This window comes from Nilaparvata lugens, chromosome Y, assembly GCF_014356525.2.
Source record: "Nilaparvata lugens isolate BPH chromosome Y, ASM1435652v1, whole genome shotgun sequence".
NCBI classification, from domain to species: Eukaryota; Metazoa; Arthropoda; class Insecta; order Hemiptera; family Delphacidae; genus Nilaparvata; species Nilaparvata lugens.
The window spans coordinates 7,811,756-7,836,644 of record NC_052519.1 but is presented as its reverse complement, the minus strand read 5'-3'; the positions used below and the strand labels follow the sequence as shown (position 1 = coordinate 7,836,644).

The 24,889-nt window shown below is 34.4% G+C and overlaps 1 protein-coding gene across 1 annotated transcript; it reads right to left on the bottom strand.

Moving 5' to 3' along the window:
* Positions 1-14,459: 14,459 nt before the first annotated feature.
* LOC120355132 lies at positions 14,460-24,347 on the bottom strand. Its single transcript, XM_039443453.1, has 3 exons — positions 23,482-24,347; positions 15,059-15,110; positions 14,460-14,480 (listed from the first exon to the last, which is right to left on the bottom strand). Exons 1-3 carry the CDS (start codon positions 24,345-24,347, stop codon positions 14,460-14,462), a joined length of 939 nt encoding a protein of 312 aa, XP_039299387.1.
* Between the last annotated feature and the right edge of the window lie 542 nt (positions 24,348-24,889).

The window sequence follows — 24,889 nt, the reverse complement described above, 5'->3', positions numbered from 1 at the left end:
TAAAAAAATAGAACAAATGTTGATAAGGTCTCCATATTACATCAAAATGTACAACACCTACCATCACGCTTGGAAATGTTAAATATCAATTTAGATGAGTTAGAGCCTGACATAGTAGCGATTTCAGAACACAAAATGTCAAATTCTAAAATAGAAATACTCAATGTTCCAAAATATCAGATAAGCTCAAGCTTTTCTAGACTAGAAAGTACTGGAGGCGGGTCATGAACCTAGTACATAATAAAATATTTTCCAAGTGTAAATATGTAAGTTACCAGCTATTTTGACAATAACAACAGAAAAAGAGTTTGAATGCTGTGTTACTGAATTCACTCTTGTTGGTTTAAATTTGTAATGGCTTGCTTATACAGAACTCCTCAGCATTGTTTTTGGTTCCATTCTTAGAGAAGTTAGAAATTCTACTTGAAATTTTATGTAAAAAATATAAGAAAGTTATTTTAGCAGGAGAAATAAATATCAATGTTTTAGAGAAAAATAATACTTATAATAATTTAAGTTAATCGAGATCCGGTGAAATGCAAACATCTAAACATCTAAACTGAAGTTGCTCGTTTAATAAAATAGGATTTATTCTACAGTTGGAAATAGTTGCATTCGTTCAAATGCTGATTAATGAATAATTATTATTAAACGAAAATCCTAATTAACTGCTGTAAATTTATTCTATTTTAATTCTGTTTGAAGAGAATCTCACATTAGATTATTTCTGGTTTTTATTTCAAAACAACCCACATATTTATTGCAATTTATAATTATTATCTACTTTTAAATCCACTTTTCACGAATTCCCACTTCTTTTATGAAATTTATGTCTTCAATTTAGATTTCTTGTTGGATACGACTACTGTAATATTTCATATTACAAACGCACAATTATATCATCGTAAAGCTGCGTTCACACCAAAGTTATTAAGAAAATCTTAATCCTTAAGGTGCGTACAGATTTACGCACCGCGAACATGAGCGATTCACTTTTAATGAGCTGATGCCAAGCTTTTTATATCTGTATCTTACCGTTTCTGTAAAAATACAGATATAGTCAGCTGATTGAAAGTGAATCGCTCATGTTCGCGGCGCGTATATCTGTCGCTGCCCCCAGTTCAACAGTGCTACAACTCAAAAATTATCAATTTTGAGATTTCTACATCATTCTACTCAGTTTTCCTTCCTCTTTCCAGAGCTACACTCAACTAAGTCTAAGAATACTGTATTATACTTCTACATGGGGGAAATCAACATTATGCACAATTCATAGTAATAATTTGAAACATTAAATTGCCAATTTCTCAAAACTTGGGTTTATGAGAAGTAGGGTTCAACAAGGCCAGCGATGTACGCGCCTTTATAGATTCTATTAGATTGAATATAACTTATCATACACATGATGAACATATGTATTTGTCAAGCTCCGTTCAATTAAATAGAATCTATAAGGATCAAGTTATTAACATTTTGTTAATAACTTTGATGTAAACCAAGCCTTATAATACACTTTTTCAAGTTTTTAACATAAAATAATAGATTAAAAACACAAATTAGTACAGTTTGCAAGTCTTTTTTTATAGTGTTGAATGTTGAACCTTGGTATAATATAAAAATGTTTGTCTCGCGGCTACATAGGCCAAAAAGTCATTGACTCTTTGTATGTTTCTAATTTTTTTGTTGGCCTGTGGTTGCATAATATGCATATGTATAATATAAATAATAATATACCTAGAATACAAAACAAACCAGTTTATCTAGTTGTGTAATCTTAATAAATTCAAAATATAACTGAATATTTTCCAAAATTGAATATTTATATTTTAGAAAGAGTTTTAGCAAAATATGTTCAAATGTTCAGTATTTTTTACACAGATCATAGGGTATTCTCTCCACTGCCAATTAGAGATCTTCCAAAGCTTTAAAAGTTTAGATAAAAGACCCCCAATAACTGAAATCCAAATATATTTTGTCCACTAGCAAAGCAATAATATAAATTAGACTCTAAGTGCCGGTTGCACAAAAGCCAGTTAAATTTTAATCCACGTGATTCATTCCCAGAGAAGCCTTCTGTGATTTATTTATTTAAATTCCGTTTATTCACAACCAGAACTTGATAGTGAGATGTAGGCTAGTAGATAAACAATGCATTAAATGTGAAAATAGTTGAGAAAGTAGTGATAGTAAATTAATGGGAAAGATCCAATAGAAACAAGCTTAGATCTCGATCCAATAGTACAGTTGATAACAGATACGCATAGCCTAGATTATAGGCTAAGTGTTATAGGCTGAATAATTATGACAAATATTTGCCTGTAAATTAAAGTAGGCTAATAAATTTTACAAAGTTATTACCTGTATTTCAACATTATCCATGATTTTGTATCTTTCTCCATCAAGCAGGAATACTTCCTCATTCGAAACTTCCAATTGTCAATCAACCATGATAGGCCTATCAATAATGTCTGTTACTGTTAAAACCTGGAATAAGAATAATTTATTAAACTTAAATGGTATTATCACAATGTCAGATTTTCTACAATCACAACTAGCTAAAGAAATATTAATTGATTAAAGGTATACCATTAGTATTAAAATTGAGTTTTGTGTATGTAGTAGGCCTACACACATAACAACAATAATTACCGTAGTTTGTAAATTCATAATTTCACAGCCTAGTGATAATTAGGTCTTATTATTGTAAATCCTTAATACATTCACATTCAAAATTAACAGCATTCAATGTATATAATTGAATGAAAACATACAGTAATTGCATTTGAACATTGATGAGAAACTATTTCTGCCAGACTCATGGCAATTTCAAGATTTGAATAAGAATTGGTGTTCACAATTCATGCATTTCTTATAGTTTGATACAATAAAACTATTGTTTCTTATTTATCATCAGAAGTTATAATGATATTTACATCTAAGATTAAAAATAATATTAAGATAGAAGATGCTTGAATGAAATTGGCTTACCCCTCTGTTTGTGTTTTGATGTACCAAATTTCTTATTAAATCCGCTCTTGACAGAAATATGGTTGATTCTCCTTCTTCCTCCGACACTACAAAACTTGTTAAAGATATTATAAATAGAAAGAAAGTATTTTTATATTATTTTCTACAACAACAACTCTCAACAACCTCGGAATCAAATTTACTTCAGAATCTTGCTTAGGATTACGAGAATGCCACAAATCACAAACTACCAATGCCTTCCTTCTAGTGTCTCTCTTGCTCACCAACTGAAAGCACTACAGTAATTGTATGTCAAGGAAAAATGACAGAGCTATGCTATTACCCCTTTCTCTTCCTCTCTTTTCTCTTGCTTATGCACTTCACAAAACCAAGGTGAAAATCAATAGCTATTATATTTCAATAGCCTATTAGATGTAGTGTGTCTGTGAGTGTAATCAAATACTTGCTCACTGAGCGCCGGGGACAGACGCGCATCCTTTTTACGGCTTCTTATTGTTAGCCAATCAATAGCTACAAAGGAAAGTGCAAGGTAACAGAGGCGGGGTAAAGTATACAAACCTTACTGGGGGGTAAGGTGGAAATCAATAGCTATTGGTGGTTATGTCGACTAAATCTTCTAGTAGTTTGAGGATAGAAAAAAGAAATGGGGGGAAATTGTGGCGGGAGTGCGCGCGCACGCGCAGCTTATGGCGGGAACAAAAATGGAGGGAAGTATATTTGAGGTTAGGAAAAATGGCGGGAAGAAAATGGAGGGAAGTCTATTTGAGGTTAGGAAAAATGGAGGGAAATTTAGGCGGGAAAAGGTCAGATGACGTCACTGAACAGCTGCGAGGTCAAGTGACGTCACTGGTCAGCTGATGAGGTGGCGGGGGGGGAGGGTCAGGGGGGGAAAACAGCTGATTTGAGTTGCAACTTCCCCTTTTTATCCTACTGACTTGTTGATTAGATAACATTGTGTTTCGGACTTTGTATTTTGCGACTCAGCGATCAGCTGCTTTTGGAACACCGGTAACTTTTGTTTACTTGCGTAACCTAGCAACGCTCTGCTTGCAGACCAATCAACGATCGAGACGGTAGGGTCTGCTGGCGGTTTTGTTTTGAATTGCTGTACTCTCCACTTGACGCTGTTTTTACGAAGGTTTCTGATAGTTTTTATTCTGCTTGTCTCACCAAATGTAATAATATGAACTCGGCAATAAAGCAATGCAAAACGGCAAAAGGTATTCCGGCTATATTATACAAAGGTATTAAATTTGGAAAGGACTCACACACTGTAAAAGGTGATATTACGTGGAAATGCTTGAAAAAGAACTGTACTTTTACGATAAAAACTAGTTCGGATACTTCTGTGATTCATAGTTTAACGGGTCAACATTCGCATGAAACAGTGTCATATACCGAAAATGATGCTGCTCCCAGCTTGGAACAGGAGAATGAACATTTAAAGGCGCGAATCAAAGTTTTGGAAGAACAATGGAATGCCGCAATTAATCGGTCTATGGATCTTGATATTCGCCTCATGGAATTATCATCTTGTGAGTCGCGAATGAATGATAAAACTGAAAATGTGGATAATTTCACACACGTAAATCCACTTATAGATCGATTGAGCCAGTTTCTTAGAACGGAACTCCTTTCTGATGCGGACATTGACTGTTTTTGTAGTTATTTAATTGATTCGTTTCCAGGAAATTATGTGGTCCTACCAGCAGTAACAGCAATGATTATCAATGACGCGGAAGCTGATTTATCATTCTTAAGAAATAATGTAAAAGAAAATAATTTCACTGCTTTCGTGATAAATGACGGTCGGCAGGAAGAAGCAAATGACGGCTGGTGTGGTTCTCATTGGAGTGCTGTTGTTTATGATTCTTTACACTGTAAATTTTATATTCTGGACTCAATGAACAAATGTAATGAGAGATTTTCCATGTCTCTGATAAGAAGAGTTAGCTCAATCCTAACCTACAAGAAGATAATTACCCTTCCATGTCCTCAACAGACTAATAACTACGATTGCGGTGTTTTTGCAATGAATTTTTTGGAAGAAGTATTTAAATATAGGAAAATGTGTAGTTCAACCTGTCTCGAGGATGGTCTCTCTCTTAATACAAACTTTGATGCTACGGTATATAGGTGGAAGATTCTGTGTAAAGTTTGTAATTTTCTAAAACCCAAGTCTTGTGATTTGTTAGTCTCTAATGATTCTCCATGCAGTAAGAACATATCATATCCTAGCTCTAAACCGATAACGATTTCCAAGACTAGTGATATTTCTCTGGGAACTAAACTTAAAAAGTCAGCTAGCATGAAACCATTAAAAAACGTAGTCAGAATCTTTGGCGACAGTCATGGTCGTGATTTAGTAGATAATTTGAATAGATCTGAACTTGAAAAGACAACTAGTGGTTTTATCATGCCAAGTGCCAAATTCAACCCCATAGTAAATAATATTAAGAGTGGTACTAGAGATCTATCCAATAATGATCATGTGGTCATTGTTGGAGGAGCGAATGATGTATACTGTAATCAAGCTGGTAGTTTTCTAAAAAGCATGCTTTCTCTACTTCAGGTGCTAAATTTTACAAATGTATTAATTTCTACAATACCAATAAGATATGATTTACCGGAGTGGTCATGTGTTAACGAAGAGATTAGAAAAACCAACAGTAGAATAAAACAGTATTGTGGAAGGATGCAAAATGTTAAGGTAATAGATCTTGCTGATCTTAAAAGAGAGCATTTTACTAGGCTTGGGCTACACCTGAACTGGAGAGGCAAGAAGAGGATGACTGATAAAATCAAAACAATATTAGATGAAAAGGGTAATAATACAGTTATCGAGCTTCAATATGACCTGAGTCATCGGGGAAACTAATTAGTGGTCCTGTTCATATAGGTAGAAACACAATGATCCTAGAATATACTAGAAAACAGGACCGTAGCTCTGATTTGAAGGTTTGCGCTCTAAATATTCAATCTCTGAGAAATAAGTTACTTGAACTTGAGACTATTTTGAGTCGTAAAGAGTTTGATGTCATTTGCTTGAGTGAGCACTGGTTACGTGAGGAAGAGATTAATTTTTATGTCCCTCAAAACTTCAAACTAGCTGGTTTTTACTGTCGACCGACTCCATATGGTGGTTCTTTAATATTTGTGAGAGAAGGAATTGATTTTAATATTATTGACATTACCTCTTACTGTTATGAGGGTTCTTGTGAGGCAACAGCTGTTAGGATTGGTAGATTAAATACTCTAGTAATTAGTATTTACCGCACTCCTGGCTCCCGTTTCAGAGATTTTATGGTTGATTTGGAACAATTACTGGAATATGTAACAAGTAAGGTAAATGGCTTTAAATTCTTGATACTAGCAGGTGATCTAAACGTAGACATTCTTAAAAATTTTGAGCCAGACACACAAGAATTTTTGAATTTATTGAGATCTTTCAACCTTTACTGTACGAATTACTCTCCAACTAGGTATGAGTCATGTCTTAATAATGTAATTACAAATATATCTGCGGATTATTTTAGAGTAACGCTTTTAGAACAAGGTTTAATATCTGACCATTCTGGTGTTTGTGTTTCGTTTGATCTAGAAAGAAAGTCATCTTCAAAAATCTCTAATCAATGTAATAAATTAAATAGAGAGATGACTATAAGACTTCTTACCAAGAAAAGATTGCTACATTTGAGAAAGTCTCTTATGAATATTTGTTGGGAGAAAATTTATAAAACTGACAATAATGTTGATATGGCAGTTGATAGTTTCTTAAATATCATAGTTGAATCCTCAAATCGCTCCTGCCCTAGAGTTTTGGTGAAAAATAAAAGTAAAAAACAATCCTCTTCAAAATGGCTCTCACCTGAACTGGAAAAATTACACATTCTATTATTGATTTCTTACAGTAGATTCAAGAATACACTTAGTGAATATGATAAAGAAGTCTAAAAAAATATAAGAAAGCACTACCGATTCAAGTTGAAACAAGCGAAAATAAAGGTAAATAGTGAATTTATTGCAAATGCTAATAATAGGTGTAAGGCTGCTTGGTCAATAATCAAGAGAGAATCTAATCTCATGCCTGCTTGTAAAAAACCAATACCAATCTCTCCAAATGTATTGAATGAGCTCTTTGTTAATGTACCAACCAGAAGGTTGGATGATAGACAGGACCAAATTGATACGTCATTTCAAAATTTTCTGATCAATGCTCCAAAGCCTTCACACAATTTTAAACTTAAGACAATTGATAAGTTAACCGTTAAATCCATTGTTAATAGAATGAGTAATTCTCGTAGTGAGGATGTGTTTGGAATGTCTAATTACTTGATCAAAGAAATAATTGACTCAACCTTGCTTCCTCTAACATATATTATAAATTTTATTATTGTCATGGGCTACTTTCCGGATTGTTTGAAAGTGTCCAGTGTTACACCTGTTTTGAAAAAAGGAGATCCAAAAAATCCTGAAAATTACAGACCAATTGCTCTTGTCCCTATCATCAGTCAAATAACAGAATTTTGTCTGCTAATGCAACTCTATGAATATTTCATTTTCAATGGCTTATTATATCCCCATCAATATGGCTTTAGACCAGGTCACTCTACAATAGACGCTGTTGAGAAAATTGTAGACTTTGTACATCAATGTTTTGAAAATAAATGTGCAGTAGGGGCAACCCTATTAGACCTTAGCAGAGCATTTGAGAGAGTTTCACATGTGATTCTCTTCAAAAAACTGGAACATTATGGTATAGTAGATAGAGAGTTGAAGCTATTGAAAGGTTATTTGGTTGGCAGAAAACAAATGGTAAAGTGTGCAGGTAAATGCTCTGATGTATTGAACATAAATACAGGTGTACCTCAAGGATCGGTCCTTGGGCCTTTCCTTTTTCTGGTTTTCGTAAATGATTCCAGTTTCAATATACCAGGTCTTTCTGTATTGTATGCTGATGACACCTCAATAATCCAATCAGATGCTGAAATCGAAAAACTTCAGGATAAACTTGACATTTCCTTGAATCAGGCAAAATCATGGTATTTATCTAATGACCTAGAATTAAATGTGCAGAAAACAGAGAAAATAACATTTATATTAGGGCATACTCTGAACCACAATAATCTTAAGCCTGTCAAATTACTAGGTGTAATATTGGATGGTAAACTCTGTTGGGAGGAACATGTGAATAGTCTCTGTAAAAAACTTTCAAGGGTAACATACCTCCTCAAGAGATTAAATAGTTCTGTTAATCTGCAAGTATTGTTGATGACCTATCACGGACTTTTCCATTCTCATCTTAGTTATGGGATAAGAATGTGGGGCAATTGCCCAACACATAAAAAAGTTTTCATATGGCAGAAAAGGGCAGTTAGAGCTATTTTGAACCTTTCCCCAAGAGAAACTTGCAAGCCTCACTTCATCAAACTGGGTATACTGACTCTGCCATCTCTATATATATATTCCAATTTGATAAGTGTGAAGAAGAATTCTAACAACTTTCACAAACATAATGAATATCATGCTTACAATACTAGGAATAGGGAAAAAATTATGAAATCAAATTTCAGATTGAGTAAGAGCATGAAAAGCTACCCCTATTTACAGTTGTTATTTTACAATAAACTACCAATTGAAGTTAAGAACCTGCCTCAAGAAAAATTTAAAGTTGCCATTTCACAAATGCTAAAAGAAAAGGCTTACTACTCTACTGAAGAGTTTTTAATTGATAGCATATAACGTTTTCTACTTAGAATAAAAATGTAACTTACATTGTAAGAATAGTATTGTGATTACTATGTTATGACTTTATATAGAAGTACTAGTTGTAGTGTTAGTCTTTGTGTTTCTCTTTTAATATATTACGAATTGCTATTTATCTATATGCTGTGTAAATGTAATGTTTCGAAATATTTTGCTATACCTACTGATGTTATTGAAAATGTTCATTCAAGTTTTATTAAGAATAAGATGTTGACGAAAAATGTATTTATGCTAGTGACTTACATCATGTAATCTTGAACTTTTGACGAGGCCTGAAATGTACTGTACAAATGTATTCATTGATCAATAAAACAAATTATTAATTATTATTAATTAATTATTATTAATTAATTAATTAATTAATTATTAATCTCTCCGTCTCAATGTTTCAATGCGTTGTACATGTTTGAAAATCTATGTTTCCACTATACAAAGAATTTAACGTTTACTGAACACATAATTTACTAAACTGATGATTAAATAATATGATTGTAAGGAAGATATACTTTTTTTAATAAAAGAACCTCTATTAATAATTCTCATCATCTTTTATTGAAAAATAATTTTGTACAGTTCGAATACTTGTTTAGTATAAAATAAGTTATCAATTATTGTTATCAATTGGATTGATTTCAATGTTTATAAAGTAATGTTTTATGATAAAATTTTATTTTTGTTGATTATTAATGTTTCTATAATTATCATGGATTTATAACAATAAATTAATATTTCAAACTAATTTTGAAATTTGTTTTTTCTGTTGCAGCGATAATACAGTGCGATTATGGCGTTTAAACAGTCGAATAGATCTAATGATCTAACAGGATGACCTTAGGCCTAGTGTGTTCCGAATGGGGTTATGACTAGGTCTAAGGTGGTTCGTTACTATTGTCGGTTTCATTCTCACATTCCTTACGCATTTCTTTCAAAGACTGTTTTATTTATTTTTTTATTTATTTATTGTATAAAATACTATAATCATAATACAATTATGACATTGGAGGAAAAACTAGGCTATGCCTGTACTATATTTTTCTCCAAAAATTTTGATAAATGTTAATGTTGTCCAAAAGATAAGGTTATATAGTCACACACTGCTTCGTCACTTGATTTTCGGTCCAGAAATGATTATTTAAGATTATTTAGATTTGTGTGAACATTTTGTATTGTTTTTATTTATTTTAGATAATGATCGAGCTAATTTATTATCAGATTTTTGTGAATTTGTAATTTTGTTGCGGTTATAAAGTACAGCGCTACGCATGCATAGGCCTAACATGTTTATATCACATTTTGCAGTTTGATTCTCACGACTTGTCATTAAGTTTATTTGAAAAAAGACTAAATAGTTTCAATCTTGTGACTAAAATCATAATATCAGCGTTATGTAATTTTTAATATTGTTATAATCTGTATGAATGTCAAATAATATCTAGCATACCGCTGTTTTACAACCGATGACTTGAAGAATTTTTTTTTTTTAATTTTCTAATGAATGAGCAGTATTCTTTCAATTATTTTAGTAATTCTTTAGAATCTTCTGTACTTTTTTATTGGAAAAGACCTTTATGTTGAATAAAAATGTTATTTTTATAGAAAGAATAATTTCATTTTTTTTCTATTTTCAAAGCGAACATTTTTTTCTATTTCGGACGACTGTTTCTTATTTATTAAGATAAATTATTTGTTTCTAACTCAATCAAAAGCAATGACTCGCATAGATCAACCTAATCATAATAATAGTCAATAAATAATATTATGTGATGTAACTCATGTAAATTTAATAGATGCTCATGAGTCCTTCAATTAGATTATAACTGCAATGTAGTCTATTTTCCGAATTTAGAAATATAAAGAATATTGAAAACATTTGTTGTTCAACTCATTCATTTTTACAATCTCATTCAACTGAACAAATTCTATCGGTTACTTGATGAACATGTAATAACACTCATTCTATAATCTGTAAATTCAAGGTGAATGTCCCCAGTTAATGACACAGTAAGGGCCATACCTCATTAAACGGTTTTTCAGGAATTTTTCACCCAATTAGCCAATCGTCAGAAGAGCTCCTGCACTGCCGACTCTAAAACCGCTGTCTGAAAACGCATAATATGGCTTGCCCTTGGTGGCTCAACTTTATACAGAGATTAAAATGATTTTTAATATTGTATTGAATAGATAAATACTTTTCAAGCATTGATTTAGAAACGTTCACTATCCTTTTCTATCGAGAAATGAGAGATACAAGGATTACTATCTTATAAATGCTTGAAAATATTTATTTATTCAAATACAAAGAACAAATTATTAAAATGATTGAAGAAGGACCAACAGGCACAGCCCAAAACTGTTCTTTCCCCAAATTTTGATTAATACACTAGTCCGAAAAGTGGGTTATGATTCATTCACTTGTGATTTTGAGTCCAATTTTCAGTGCAAACATTTGACAACAAGAAGTTTTGAATCTATATTGCGGATAAAAATGGCGGATAATGACCAAAAACCAGGTTTTTCAAGGTTTTCTCGAAAACGGCTCTAACGATTTTCTCCAAATTCAAGCCATGGGTAGCTATTCATAAGTCCTATCAAATGACATGAGTTTTTTCCTTGGAAAATTGCAGGAGCTCCGTAATTTTCTTGAGAAAAATGGCGGATAATTACTAAAAAACCATGTTTTTCACGATTTTTTCAAAATAACTTGACCGATTTTTTTCAAATTCATACTCTGTATAGTTATTTATCAGCTCTATTAACTGGCATGAGTCTCCTTTCTGGGAAACTAATGGGGGGTCCACCCCATCCTTGAGAAATGGACTTTGTAACCTCCTTCTCGTGCATGAGGTAGGTAGGTAGAGCAGTTCATAAAAAGAACACATAGTCGAGATATTTCATCTGTAGAACAGCTGTTTTGACGACTTTAAAAAAATGACGACTAAAAAAATCATTGAATTTCACAATTTACACAAAGGAAAAAGTACTCTGAAAACAATTATATATACACATATACAAAAGTCTGATCGTAGTTTCGAATATGAGCAAGGAAAGTTGTGTGAGTGTACCACACCTTTTACAATTTCGAGCGTAATCCCAGAAAAGATTTTAAAGGAAATGAAGCTGCCTCATCCTTAAATTTCCCTACAACTTTATTCCTCTCATTGGAGAAGCATTCGTGCTCAGCTGGGTAATTTGAAGTATCAAACAATTCTAGATTTTCTCTTATCAGTTGGTAGACGTCGGGTGTCTCCAACGATAAGAGGAAGCTATCTGTATCAGTCATACAAAGCTGGATGCGTTGCCATGGTATGATTTTTTGCAATTTACAATAGAAAAAATCATACATGTGTAGTTTACTCAAATCCAGGATGCAGAAACCTGGAAAGATTGGCTTATTCATTTTTAGTTCCAACTTTCGCGAGAAAACCGCAATCACATCCGAACTTATTATCTGCCAGCGTTTACATAGGGGATTTGAAATGTACTTATCTAGACGCTTGGTGTCTGTGATAATTTGAACATTACAATGATGACGAGTATTCTGTAGTGTCTTCCCATAAATTAAATTGCTCATCTGTTTAAAAAAAGAGACTTCAAATTTATTTTTCGCGGCTTGCCTATTACAGGTATTGAACTCAATGTAGTTCTTCAACCAAGGCGATTGGGAAAAGCTAATGACGCGATGTACTTTTGTTAATTTCAATCCGAGTTGAAGGTACAGTTTCAAATTCATGTAATGAACAATGTACCTCTCTCGATCAAAAAGTGTGTTCATGAGTTTTTTAGTCAGAGTTTGACCGTTCTCATTGGTTTGGTACTCGGAGAACAATTCGCTAGGAGGAATTTGATGAAGTGGAGCAAGAGGGAAATTGGAATGCATATCATGTAACTCCTGTGGGTACTTGAGATCACATTCAATTACATAACCAGTTTCTGATTCACTCTCCAAATTTGTAAAGTCAAGAGCATGGATTTCTTCCTCTGAGAGGAACTTGAAATTTCCATAAGGTAAGAATTGATTCATAGTGTGCGCATACAAAGAATTACAATCTATATAAAGCAGATAGCTACTTGGTTTTGTGGGATCGTATATGTCAGGGATGTGTTTGTTATTGGCTTCGCAATAACGCTTGCCAATAAACAAAACACAACCGCGCATTCCTGATTCAAACAATAGATGTATATCGGGATCGCTAATCAATTGAAGTTCAACCCGGGTGAACTTTAACATACAATTCCAAGTGTAATGAGCAAGCAAAAGAAAATGAGTCACATCGAGGCCATATGACCTAAAAAGCGTTGACCTCATTTCTTCAAAAACCTCAACTAATAGCATGACGTCTAGGCACAGATAGAAATCATGATACTCCCCGAGAGATTTCAACTTGAATGTTGAGAACACTCTTTGTGCATGCTCATATTCTTTGGGGGAGAGGGGTGTATTGTTAAGATTATTATAAAAACATTCTATCAGAGGGAGAGAAGTCTCAGCGAATTTTTCAGGGCAAGATATGTACGAATAGGGATATACTCCTTTTTTTAACAAGAGTTGCCTATGTTCGAGATCGGGGTCATTAAATACTGAAAACAGACGTTTGAACTTTGTTTCCATATCTGTACTATCTACCAAGTTGCGCACTAATACTTCTAAAGATTCATTCATAAATTTATATGAATCTAAAAACTTGATTTTTCCCACTGTCAAAGTCAAAAATCTTTCTGATGTATTGGCGATACAGGAAATTTCTTTTTTACATTTTCCGAGAGCTTTTAGAATAAAATGACTGTCAAATCCGCTAAAATTATGGAAGTAACAGCTAATCGTATCGTCAGTTCAAGTATTTAAATTACACGACACATGAGCAGCACACAAAAACTTTCCATTTTCATGTGCATGATGGCGTACCTTTGTGTCTGTTTCGGTAAAAACTTCATCGCAAAGCCCACACTTATCAGCGTTTTGAAATTCGCGTTGCTGACGATCACTTAAATGCTCCATCGGAATTTCACATTTTATATCTGCACTCAATAAATCGCCCAGTTCGATTATTTCCTTGAGAAATTTCTCCATGATCTTTTCATTGATATTACTTGATCTATAGAGTACTGGGCCGTACACAATATCTCCATTCACATCAATTACAACGAAACAATACCCGCACGGAATATGACACGCCATTTTCTTGGTGTAACTTCTGATGATAGGTACATCCTCAGATTCATTACCATCCATATTCACAACAAATGTTTCCAAATCCGCGTAGATTGTATACTTTTTCTTCAAAGTTGAACTGAGTTTTTTAAATTTGATTGTCTCACCTCGTTCTGGGTATGAAGTTCTCTGAGACTGGAACTTTGAACAAAGCTCTAGATGTCTCATCAAATTTGCTTTCCCATCACAATTTTTAGATTTGTTTGTTGTAAATCTGTGAAAACAGAAATTACAAACAGCTACTTGACGATTATTTCTCAAAAGGTGAGAAAGAAGATGCGACAATCCGTTTTTCCCATTCGCAGTGTTAATTAAACAAAAAAGTGTTTTTCCTGCATTGCCTTTGAACATTAAAAGATTGATTTGGTATTTATGCGTACGGAATATGCTTGTTTGATAGGGGAAAAACTTTTTGTTGTCATACGCGATAACATGAATTGCGATGTCTGTATTGAGAATTTCAAATTTCTTTATGTCACGATCGGTGGTTGGGAAATTAACTCCGCGAGTGTTCAGCCTGTGAGCAAATTTGCTCAAATATTTTACTGTTAAGTGTCTGTTATTCAGTTTCTGGTGAAAATAGGCTAGAACACTCCACAGAAAACACTTTTTATCAGAAAGATTTTTGACATCGATAACACATTTCCTATTGTTGATGAACTGGGGTGTTTGAATATAACTGCTTGTGTATATTGGATTATATCTAATCACATTTACATCAAGCGAGTCAATCTTCTTCAACACCCAACTACTCCCAAATCGAACAAAGTTATCGAATGAACTTAAAATTTTCCTAACTGCTAACATAAATTGTTCATTCAATTCGTCATAACTCTCTATGACATTCATGCCTATGGCCGAGTAGCTATGAAGATTCACAATGGATGAAACAGCTTCGGATTCCTCTGATTCTAAAACTACCATCTTATACAATAATACATTCAATACTAAAAACCATTTCACATTTCCTTCAAAACGTGCAGCGTGTTCTCTTATTATCTCGAAAACACGAGCTTTCAAGTTTTGAAGCACATTTTCAATGTCAGGTGCTACGTTTTCGAAGGAAATGCGATGGCGAATAGCTCGCGAACTCACACCTTCAACCCTGTGTTCTCTGCTATGCTCCATCTCTGCTACTAGCGGGTTACTGAAAACAAACAAAGAATATATCACTATGGCACAGAATTAGATATAAGAACAAGTAAACATTAATCTAAAAATCAGTAGTGATTTAACAAGCTGCAAGTACAGTGCAAAAAATGCTATCTCAGGATCAGATTTTCATGCACAAACGATTGAGGTTATTAACATTTGATAATCGTTGGGAATTAGAATCGAGTCTGTTGTCACCTCAAAATATGGCTAAACAGGGTTTTAAATTTGTGCAAGCACCTGACGTTGTTCAATGTGTGTTTTGTTCAGTATATTTAGAAAATTGGTTGGCAACAGACGATCCTAGTAAGGAACATGAGTGATGCAGTCCAAATTGTGGATGGCGCAAAGAAGATAATATTTCATGTGAAGAGGAGAATTTCGATAATAATATTCTACGACAATATGAAGAACGAGTTTCAACTTTCCATCGTCCAGAACCATTCAAGCTCTCGGTATTTATTAATAGAGCAGACTATTTTGCAATAAATGGATACTTTTTACATGAGAAATCATATCTGCAATGTGTATATTGCAAATATATTATTGAAAATCCTTATGAAAAAGTGATACATGTTCCGTTTTGTATATATAAAAAGATGAGCTATAATGGAAAAGAAACGACGAATGATGAAAAAGAAGATGCTGTGGGAAAACAAGCTGGATATTGTACAATATGCACTCTGTTGTAGAAGTAATTCCCAATCAGAATCAAGATATTAGTGATTCCTAAGCGCATTGTAGTAGTAGTATCAGGAAAGAAGTAAGTTCTGAAAAATCATGATTAGAAAAATAAAGAATTGTATCATACTTACATGCAATGAATGATGTGCTGTACTGTCTCTCTCTCTGCTTACACTCCAACTCTCAGACTAGTTCTTCATATGTCTTTCCTCCTCAAAGACTGGAGTGATTATGCAGTAGTGCACTCTCGAACTCTGTGAAATCAACGAACATAATGAAAATCACAATAATATTGAGAAGAAATTTAGCAAGTCAACATGTGATGTTAATTATGAAAATTAATGAGGAGATTACATTGCTCTCACATTCGAAATATTGTTATTCGAGATATTATATCTGGAAGTGAGAAATTTTATATTAGTGCATTGTGAGAATTTGATATTTTTTCTCTGAATGCACCTTGCTGTACGTGTAAGAATGAGTTTGTATGTCAAGGATGTGACAAGCGGGAAAATGCACTATCTCTCACTCATCCTAAAACAGAGAGAGAGAAACGAATGAGTATATAAGCAGCGGTTATTGGATTTGCCAGCTTCATTCGAGCACTAGTCACGTTCATTCAACAGAAACGTATGTGTGAGAACACCTCCATGACTCCGCTACTAGAGGAGGCAGCGGCACTGGATGATGATGATGACTTTATCGCACTCATCAATAAGCCATCACCAAAACCATGGATGCCTGGAGCTGGCGGAGGATGTTCCACATACTATCATCTCCGTGCGAGAAGAAACAAACCATCATGGCAGACGAATTATATTAAAAATAAAAATCGCTTCCACAAAGAAAATCTCTGAGGTATACCTGCCTCAGAGATTTTCTTCCATAATTTCGCCATGTAAAGTTATTAAATTTAATTCTAAGTGTAAAAATTTAGGAATAGTAGTGAAGCATATAACCGCTACATGGAGTGACATTAAGATTGTTAAAATGTAACAATCTTATTCTCATAGCATGTTGTGGTGATATGCTTCACAAGTAGTATATAATGTAAATATTGTAGTGTTTGATAATAAATTGTAATATTGTTTTTATAAAAAAATTGTTTTTAATTCTCACCTGTTTGTTGTGTCAAAGAAGAAGAAGATGTAGAATAGTACACTGTTCACGCAAGAATAGATCCTCTTGTAACTGAACACTCAATGAATGTAGAATAGTTCACACAAAGAATAGTAATGCTCTTGTACAGTCAATGAGTGTTTGGTCACAAGAGAAGCTATTTTATAGTTGCTGCTGCATGCGCACACGCATGCACCACATGTCAGTCTTGACCTTGTTGCGAGATTCTCTTCCATCTGTTTGCGCTATACACTCACTATAGATATTGCAATCTATTTTTATCAGTATGCTTACAACACTTGAATGGAGAAGTTGTGCAATGAAGATAATCGTATGGAGAGTTTTATTTGTTCTTCTCTTTATAATATGTTGTGTGAATATGCTATTACTTCTCCATATTGCTTTGAAAAAATATGATTCAATGCAAAATGATAGTAAGAGAATATTGGAATCTATACATAATGTACGAAATAAGATTAGGGATTTGGAAACACCTCAATTGATGCAGGAATCACTGCTGGTAAGAAATCATACATTATCTTATATCAAATCATGTGTCAATTCATCAGATGCTTCTCTTGATGTTAGTCTAAGACATTGGTATAGATTTATGATTGATGAACATTCAATTCTTCGCAATTTCTACAAAACTTACAACATACTTAACAAGTGTGTTAATAAGACACATCATGATGATAGAAAATTGTATTCCCTATTGATTAAAACATACCAACTTTGTAGTAATATATAAAGCACATAGTGAGACAATTTCTTTGTCTCTCGATTGAGGTTAAGTGTTTGATTAATTAACCTCAGTCGATGTTCAACTATTGAGTTGAAAGGTAATGAAAAATGGTATGTAGAAGAAAGTTATCTTCTAGAAAACGAGGGAGAGGAATCTTGAGTTCGGCTAGCAAAATTGTCAAACGTATAGCGGGTACTGCGGGGGACATTACATCAACTATTATAGATAAATTAATAAACACATCACCGGAAACCCATTTCCCCGGATATCAGTGGTGTGGCCTTGGCATGAAGGTTAATGAAAGGTTAAAGAGAGGGGATCAAGGTATAAATTCATTAGATAGAGCCTGTAAGGTACATGATATAGCATACACTCAAAATAGTGATAATAAGTCGCGAGCGATTGCAGACAGAGCTCTTGCAAACACAGCATGGGAAATATTCAAGAATCCAGAATCATCTCTAAGTGAAAGAGCACTTAGTTATCTTGTAACAAACGTGATGAAAGCTAAAGCTGTGTTTGGCAGTGGTTTGAGAAAGAAGAAGAAGAAGAGCACAAGTGTTGGGAAAACTCATAGCAGCTCGATAAGGAAAAAAGCTATTGCTCAGTTGAAACAACATATTGCAGGTAGAGGTTACTATTTGAACCCGTACTCTCCAATCTCGAGTGGTGGTCGTATTTTGATTGGGCCCAACCCCACATCCTGCTCCTCACCATATGGTGTAAGTTTCTCCCCAAAGAAAAAAGGTGTTAAAAAACGTAGAAAGACAAAGAAGGTGAAAAAATGAATATCGATGGTGAATTGTCCAATCACGATCTAATAAAATGGTGTAAATTATTACAAATTCCCCTACGAGGTGTATACATGATAGATACATCACCTAACAAAATTCTAAAAAATGAGAATTGTATTGTTAATTTAGACACTCAATCTGGACATGGTACACACTGGGTTGGCTATAAGAAACGAGGATCAAATGTTTACTATTTTGATCCAATTGGTAATTTACAACCACCTTATGAATTGAATAAATATTGGAAAAAAGAAACAGGTGAAAATATCTTTTATAATGTTGAGCACATGCAACCATTACATACAAATATATGTGGACACCTTATGCTCTTGTTTTTTGCAAACCAGTTGTAATCCAGTATTTGTACCAAAAACATATAAGACGGTTGTTATTACATTACGATCTAGATCAAGTGATCTCTATGAACATTTGCAATAAATTCTCGATATGAATAAAAATAAAGAATGGGAAATTGGATTGATTAATTTCTGTACTTACAATAGCATTGCAAATGTTATAAAAGGTAAAAATTCTACCTTCAAATATGGTGATAAATTAATTGATCTTGATACGGGTGCATATGAAGTTGATGACATTATATTAGCTTTAAAGAGTAAATTGGATAGTGACGAAAAGAAACTTAATATAAGAGCTAACACGAATACTATGAAGCTCGAAATTCGTTCTGATAAGCCTATTGACTTTACAACATCTACTTCAATAGGAAAAATGCTTGGTTTTGATAACGTTATATTACAACCGAATAAATGGTATTATTCTCAGCATTTAGTTAGCATAACAAATATTGACTCTATTGTAGTTGAGTGCAATATAGCCTGTGGGAGCTACTCCGATGGCAAACAGAAACATATTATATACGAGTTCTCACCTAGAGTACCTAGCGGGTATTTGATAAATGAAACGCCTAATCCGATAATCTATATGCCTTTAAACACACATAGAATTCAAAGCATTAATGTAAAGGTAACCAATCAAGAAGGATCGTTTATTGATTTCTGAGGAGATATAATCACAATTAGACTTCACATTCGTGAAAAACAAAGAACTTGAAATGGGATTCCTCGTTTTCAAACCACACACTAGCATTTGCTCACAGAAGCTCATTAGAGACTCGAACTTGATAGAGTCAACACCTAAAAAGCTACGTGCTATATTAGCAAAAAGCGCGAGAATATTGGAAAAGTTGGGATTTATAGTAGATTGGCGTCATGTACGGCGCAGCAATTAGTGAAATTCTCGATGTTGAATCTCAACTCGAGTTCTATAATGATATTACTAAATTTCAGTTCCATACTCATACAGTATATTTGGGTCAAGAAATTAAACCCTCAGATGAAGCTTGCATCCATGTGGCTTCTATGGATCAGTACTGCCTTCCATGCAAATAATTTATATTTATTGAGGGGGAGGTGAAGTGTACAAAACCAGCTGCAAAGGCTGGGGATGCTCCGATAGCTAAGTATATATTATCCAGTAACCTCATTGGAAATCTCTTTGATGAAATTCGATATGAATTGGCTGGGCAACAAATTTCTAAATCAAGACTAATTGGATTAACATCAACAATTAAAGCTATACTAGTGAAAAATATGTTTGATAAGAACACATATCACTTGGCCGGGTTTGACAGAGCAGGATATACACTGAAAGATAATAAGTTTACATTCTGTGTACCTCTTAAATTAGTTTTACCATTTTTTGAAGACTTTCAAAGAATAATTTTAAACTTGAAACAAGAACTTGTATTATTAAGATCACCAACAGATCTCAATTGCATCGAGTCTACAGAAGCAACAAATGTTAATATAAAAATAACGAAGCTTCAATGGAGAATTCCCTATATTACTTTAGAAGATCATGTGAGGTTGAAATTTTTGTGATTGCTCGATGCTGATACACTGCTGAAGCTGAGCTTTCGTCATTGGGAGATTTCAGAATTACCAAATTTACAAAAAAGCACTGATCATTCTTGGGCAGTAAAAACCACATCCCATCTCGACACACCAAAGTATGTTGTTTTAGCGTTTCAAACAGATCGTAAGAATAAAATTAATAAATCAATCTCGGAATTTGATAGTTGTAATCTTCAAAATGCAAAGGTCTACTTGAACTCTGACTATTTTCCTTATGAAAACCTCCTTGGTAAACTAGAATTGATGTACCGTATGTTTTTGGATTTTCCCTCGGCGTACTATAACCATAGTATCAATACTGAGCTTGGAACAGAGATTGATTTTGACACATTTTGTACTAAAACACCCCTGATTGTAATTGACTGTTCACATCAATCTTCTCATTGGAAATCCTCCACAGATATTAGAATAGATATGGAATTTAAGGAAGCTGTACCTCCAAATACTTCCGCTTATTGCATTTTAATCAGTGATTGTATCATGGAGTACATTCCTCTTACTTCCATGGTGAAGGAAGTTCAGTAATTTCTCGATAGAGCACAAGCTATATAAGTATTGCATTTTTCAAATTTTACTCATTTGAGGTTTTAGCTTTGATCGGTTAACATCTAGAATAATGTCTTCTAATTCTGAGAAGAAAACATGCTCTATTGGGATACAGTGTGATCTTGATAAGGAGGAGGAGGAGGAGGAAGACAGCATCTACTATGACTCAAGATGTAGTACACCTATAATGTCTTCTAATTCTGAGAAGAAAAGACATTTTCTTAAACACAGTGAATTTGAATGATATAAATGATTATCTATGCTATCACAGACCCCATAAACTGTCTGTTAGTAAACTAATAAAAATTGAAGAGGAAGTGATGAACAATTGTAGTGAATTATGTAAATAAATTTCTAGTGTATACTCGATTGTTTTCATTTTCCATTGTACCTGCAATGTCTAGGTTTAATCGTTCAGTATTGCTTTGTTAGTTGAGCTGTAAAGATCTCACATGCATTGAAGCTGAATGCTATTTATAGAAGTGTGTAGTATAGTGTGCAGATACAAGTAGTTTCTTATCACGTTTTACCTGTACATACACTCAACTGGAAAATATGGTTGATTGTTATAGCTTTTCAAAGTTCAAGAGACTATCTCGTCTCTTGATGACAATTTCATTCAATGAATTTGATCTAATTGCAAAGAATATTAAATTTTCAACGGGTGATGAAGTGAGTGATCTTGCATTAACAAAAACAGAAAATCTTCACTTTCCAATTCTATCTGAAATTTTTGAATTACTTGATATATTAGAAACCAGACATTTACATTATGGTTGTTCAAATAATAATGGATCATTAGCTATTGTTAATAATTCTAATGATCTCTGGAAATGCTTATATGACATTGCCGATGAAAAATGTAAAATATCATAGATCACACTCTAGAGAGTTTAAAGATCCATGTGTATTTGGATATACAAGTTCATTCTATGCATTAGTTATGATTGAGGAAACATTAAAAATATAACGTTCGTTGTGTGTACAACTCACTGCTTCACATCGTTGTCAAGAACATGTTTCAGTTAAATCTGAGAGTAAGATATTAATTTCACTTAAATCTGGCAGAAGTTCGTTTCACTTGAATCTGTCAGTAGATTGCCTCTTTCTCTCTCTCACATATCTCTCTCTCTACCATTAATCATCAAATAGACCATGACTAAATGTAATTGAGCATGACTGAATGTAATTAGGCATGACTATATTAACTAGAGCATGACAAGAGAGAGAGAGAGAGAGAGTATCATCGTTATCATCTTCTCCTTCTTCTTCTCCTTCTCCTTCCTCTTCTTCTTCTTCTTCTCCTTCTTCTTCCTCTTCTTCTTCTACTTCTCCTTCTTCTAGAGAGAGGGAGAGAGAGAATCTTCTCCTTCCAAGGGGGCAGGAGAGGGGCGGCAGGAGCGGGGGTGGTGGGGGGTAGGTAGGATGGGTGCGTGAGGAGGGGGAAGGGGGGGAAAAGTCATAAAAAAACGTCCCAGTATGTACAAACTGACACTACTTAGAAGGATGCTTCCTATTGTATTTACTATACCTTAAATGTCTAAGAGTGCTTACTCTAGAAGTTGAAGGGTGTATGGAATAAGATGTACAACATATTTCTTTTGAAATAATACACTCTCTCTTTTATTGATACATAACATAATATATATAAACTGAGCATTCATATGAATAATAAGATTATTTACATTACAATTCAATAGATTCAGTCCAATATATTGAGAACTATCCAGTGATATAATTCACCCAATCTATCACTTATTTCGCAGAATCCTCTGCTGAATGAGAATTTCAAGATGGCTGCTCCCTCGCATAGGTTGGTATAGCTTGACACTTGGGCATCATGAAAGATGGATGTTAGTGTCTCTAGAAAGTTTTGAGCTGTTCCAAACGCTTCTGGTAGGTCCTTATCTCCAAACTTCAGAAATGGTCGTAGAATCCATTGGTTGCTGGTTACTAGTAGACAGTCTCCACACTCACACATATCTGCTTGCTCCACTACAGGCTGATGTTGGCAGTGGTAGTGGTAACAGCAGGAGTACTAGCTGGAGTAGTAGCTGGAGTTCTAGTTGTAGCTGATGCTAGTTCTTTACAGCACGGTGCACAGACCTCAACTGATGATGACTGCTTCCAAAAAAGTCTTGCGATGTGAATGTAGGGCGAAAACATGCGCACAGTGGATTTGTTGACACTTCCTGGCATGAGGTATGACGTCACTTTTCAAGCAATTTTCTCAGAATGCTGTACTGGGATGCATCACCATCTATTTTATAGTCATCATTTGATAAGGGACGTGACCGTTTAGCAGGGATAGTACTGCTTCCTGACTCATTGACTTTATCAAAGAGCTCATCATGTGATGAGGAATGTAACCGTTTAGCTGTTGTAGTACTGCTAGCTGCCTGAACCTTGGGAATTTCTTGAGAGTCAATCATCTCTTCCTCCTCATCCACCTCCTCCTCCTCCTCCTCCTCATCAATGTGTGCTAGTGTGGGGATCTTGTAATGACCATGTGCAAGAGTTGTAATTCCATCATCTAGAATATACCTCTTCTCATCAGCTTTGCTCAGTGCCTTCTTTCTCATGACTTGGGTCATGATCTGATGTTTCCTAGTGCCAAACATCACTTGTTCTCTATAGATATCCTCATCACCATATAGACAATCTAGATAGTCTTGGAAGCCTATGTAACGTTCAGCATCTGGATGCATTTTTGAGAGTTCTCGCCCAAGTATTGGTCTCCTCACTCCTTTAGCTTTCTTTATCAATCCACTTGTCAGCTGATTTGGATCACTATTGTAACACCTACAGGCATATAGCTTTGATCGCAGGCCTACATACTCAAGTGGCGCTCGGCCAGCATATTCATCTTTAAACTTTCCAAGCACCATTTTGTTTGCATCTGAGTAGCATGGGTGGTCTGCAGGGTACTCTGAAGTGTCAAAGGTATCTTTCAGTTGTTGGTTGTTGATGATGTCGTTGTATAGGTTCTCAGTTTTCACGATGTAGAATAAGCTGTCAGTATCCTGATAAAGCAGTTGTAGGTTCTCTTTGTAAATAGGTTTCATCACATCGTAGTGGAACTGGTACATAAGGGTCTTGCTTATGTTCAACACTGTAAAACCAATGTAGATAGGTTTGTTCAGCTTTACTTTTTCCTTATGCATCGTAACAGCGCAAATATTCTCACCAAATATGATGCAGTCCTTGTAAACTGGTCGAGCAATCAGTTTCTTCAATCGATTCTCATCATTCACTAGCTCCATACTCATCCTTTTTTGCACATTCTCCACCGTCTTACCAAACACAGCGTTGTTCATGAGTTTGAAGAAATTTTTCTCAAACTTATTCTTTGACTGCTGTCGAAGTCTGGTGTTTAGCATGATGTAGGGTGCTAGGAAGTCCTCCTGCATCAAACCTTACACCTCGATGAACTTTAGTGATTTTCATTCCATGCTGTACTGCTTGCTTGAGGATGTGGTAGTGACATACATATCGTTCACGGTTGCTTAGAGCTGTCATGAGTCATACATGATTATATTTGAGAGTTTTTTTGTTCTCTGCCAGGAATGGGAAGTCATTGTGCTCATCATGCAATTCAGAAGGGTACTCAATGTCCACCTCCAAGATTTAGCCAATCTTTTGAACATTTCCAACACCCTCAATACCTCTGCTCACCCCCTCCAACTCATCTTTCTCCATCCACTGGAATTTCCGACATGGAAGTGGTTGGCACATTGCCCAGCCGTACAGGTTGTTCGCATCTGTGTAAAGGAGATATGATGTAGGCTTCTCGGGGTCAATAGGCGCTCCTGTGTAGGCATTGTTGGCTACAGCATGACGGTGTATACAATTTGTTATTCCTCCTCTGATACCTCGCTTGATAAACATGTACATGTCATAGTCAGTAAGGAGCTCAAGCTCGACTTTAGTATATTTCAGCATGACATCAAAG

What these genes read in the sequence shown, in the direction of transcription:
- LOC120355132 (XM_039443453.1), bottom strand. Translation starts at nt 24,347, where the DNA reads ATGCAGGAGGACTTCCTAGCACCCTACATCATGCTAAACACCAGACTT. An exon ending in AGCAAAGCTGATGAGAAGAG is followed by an intron (nt 15,111 to 23,481) that starts GTATATTCTAGA and finishes GTTTGTTTTCAG; the next exon opens with TAACCCGCTAGTAGCAGAGA. An exon ending in GAGAACACAGGGTTGAAGGT is followed by an intron (nt 14,481 to 15,058) that starts GTGAGTTCGCGA and finishes ATTTGCTCACAG; the next exon opens with GCTGAACACTCGCGGAGTTA.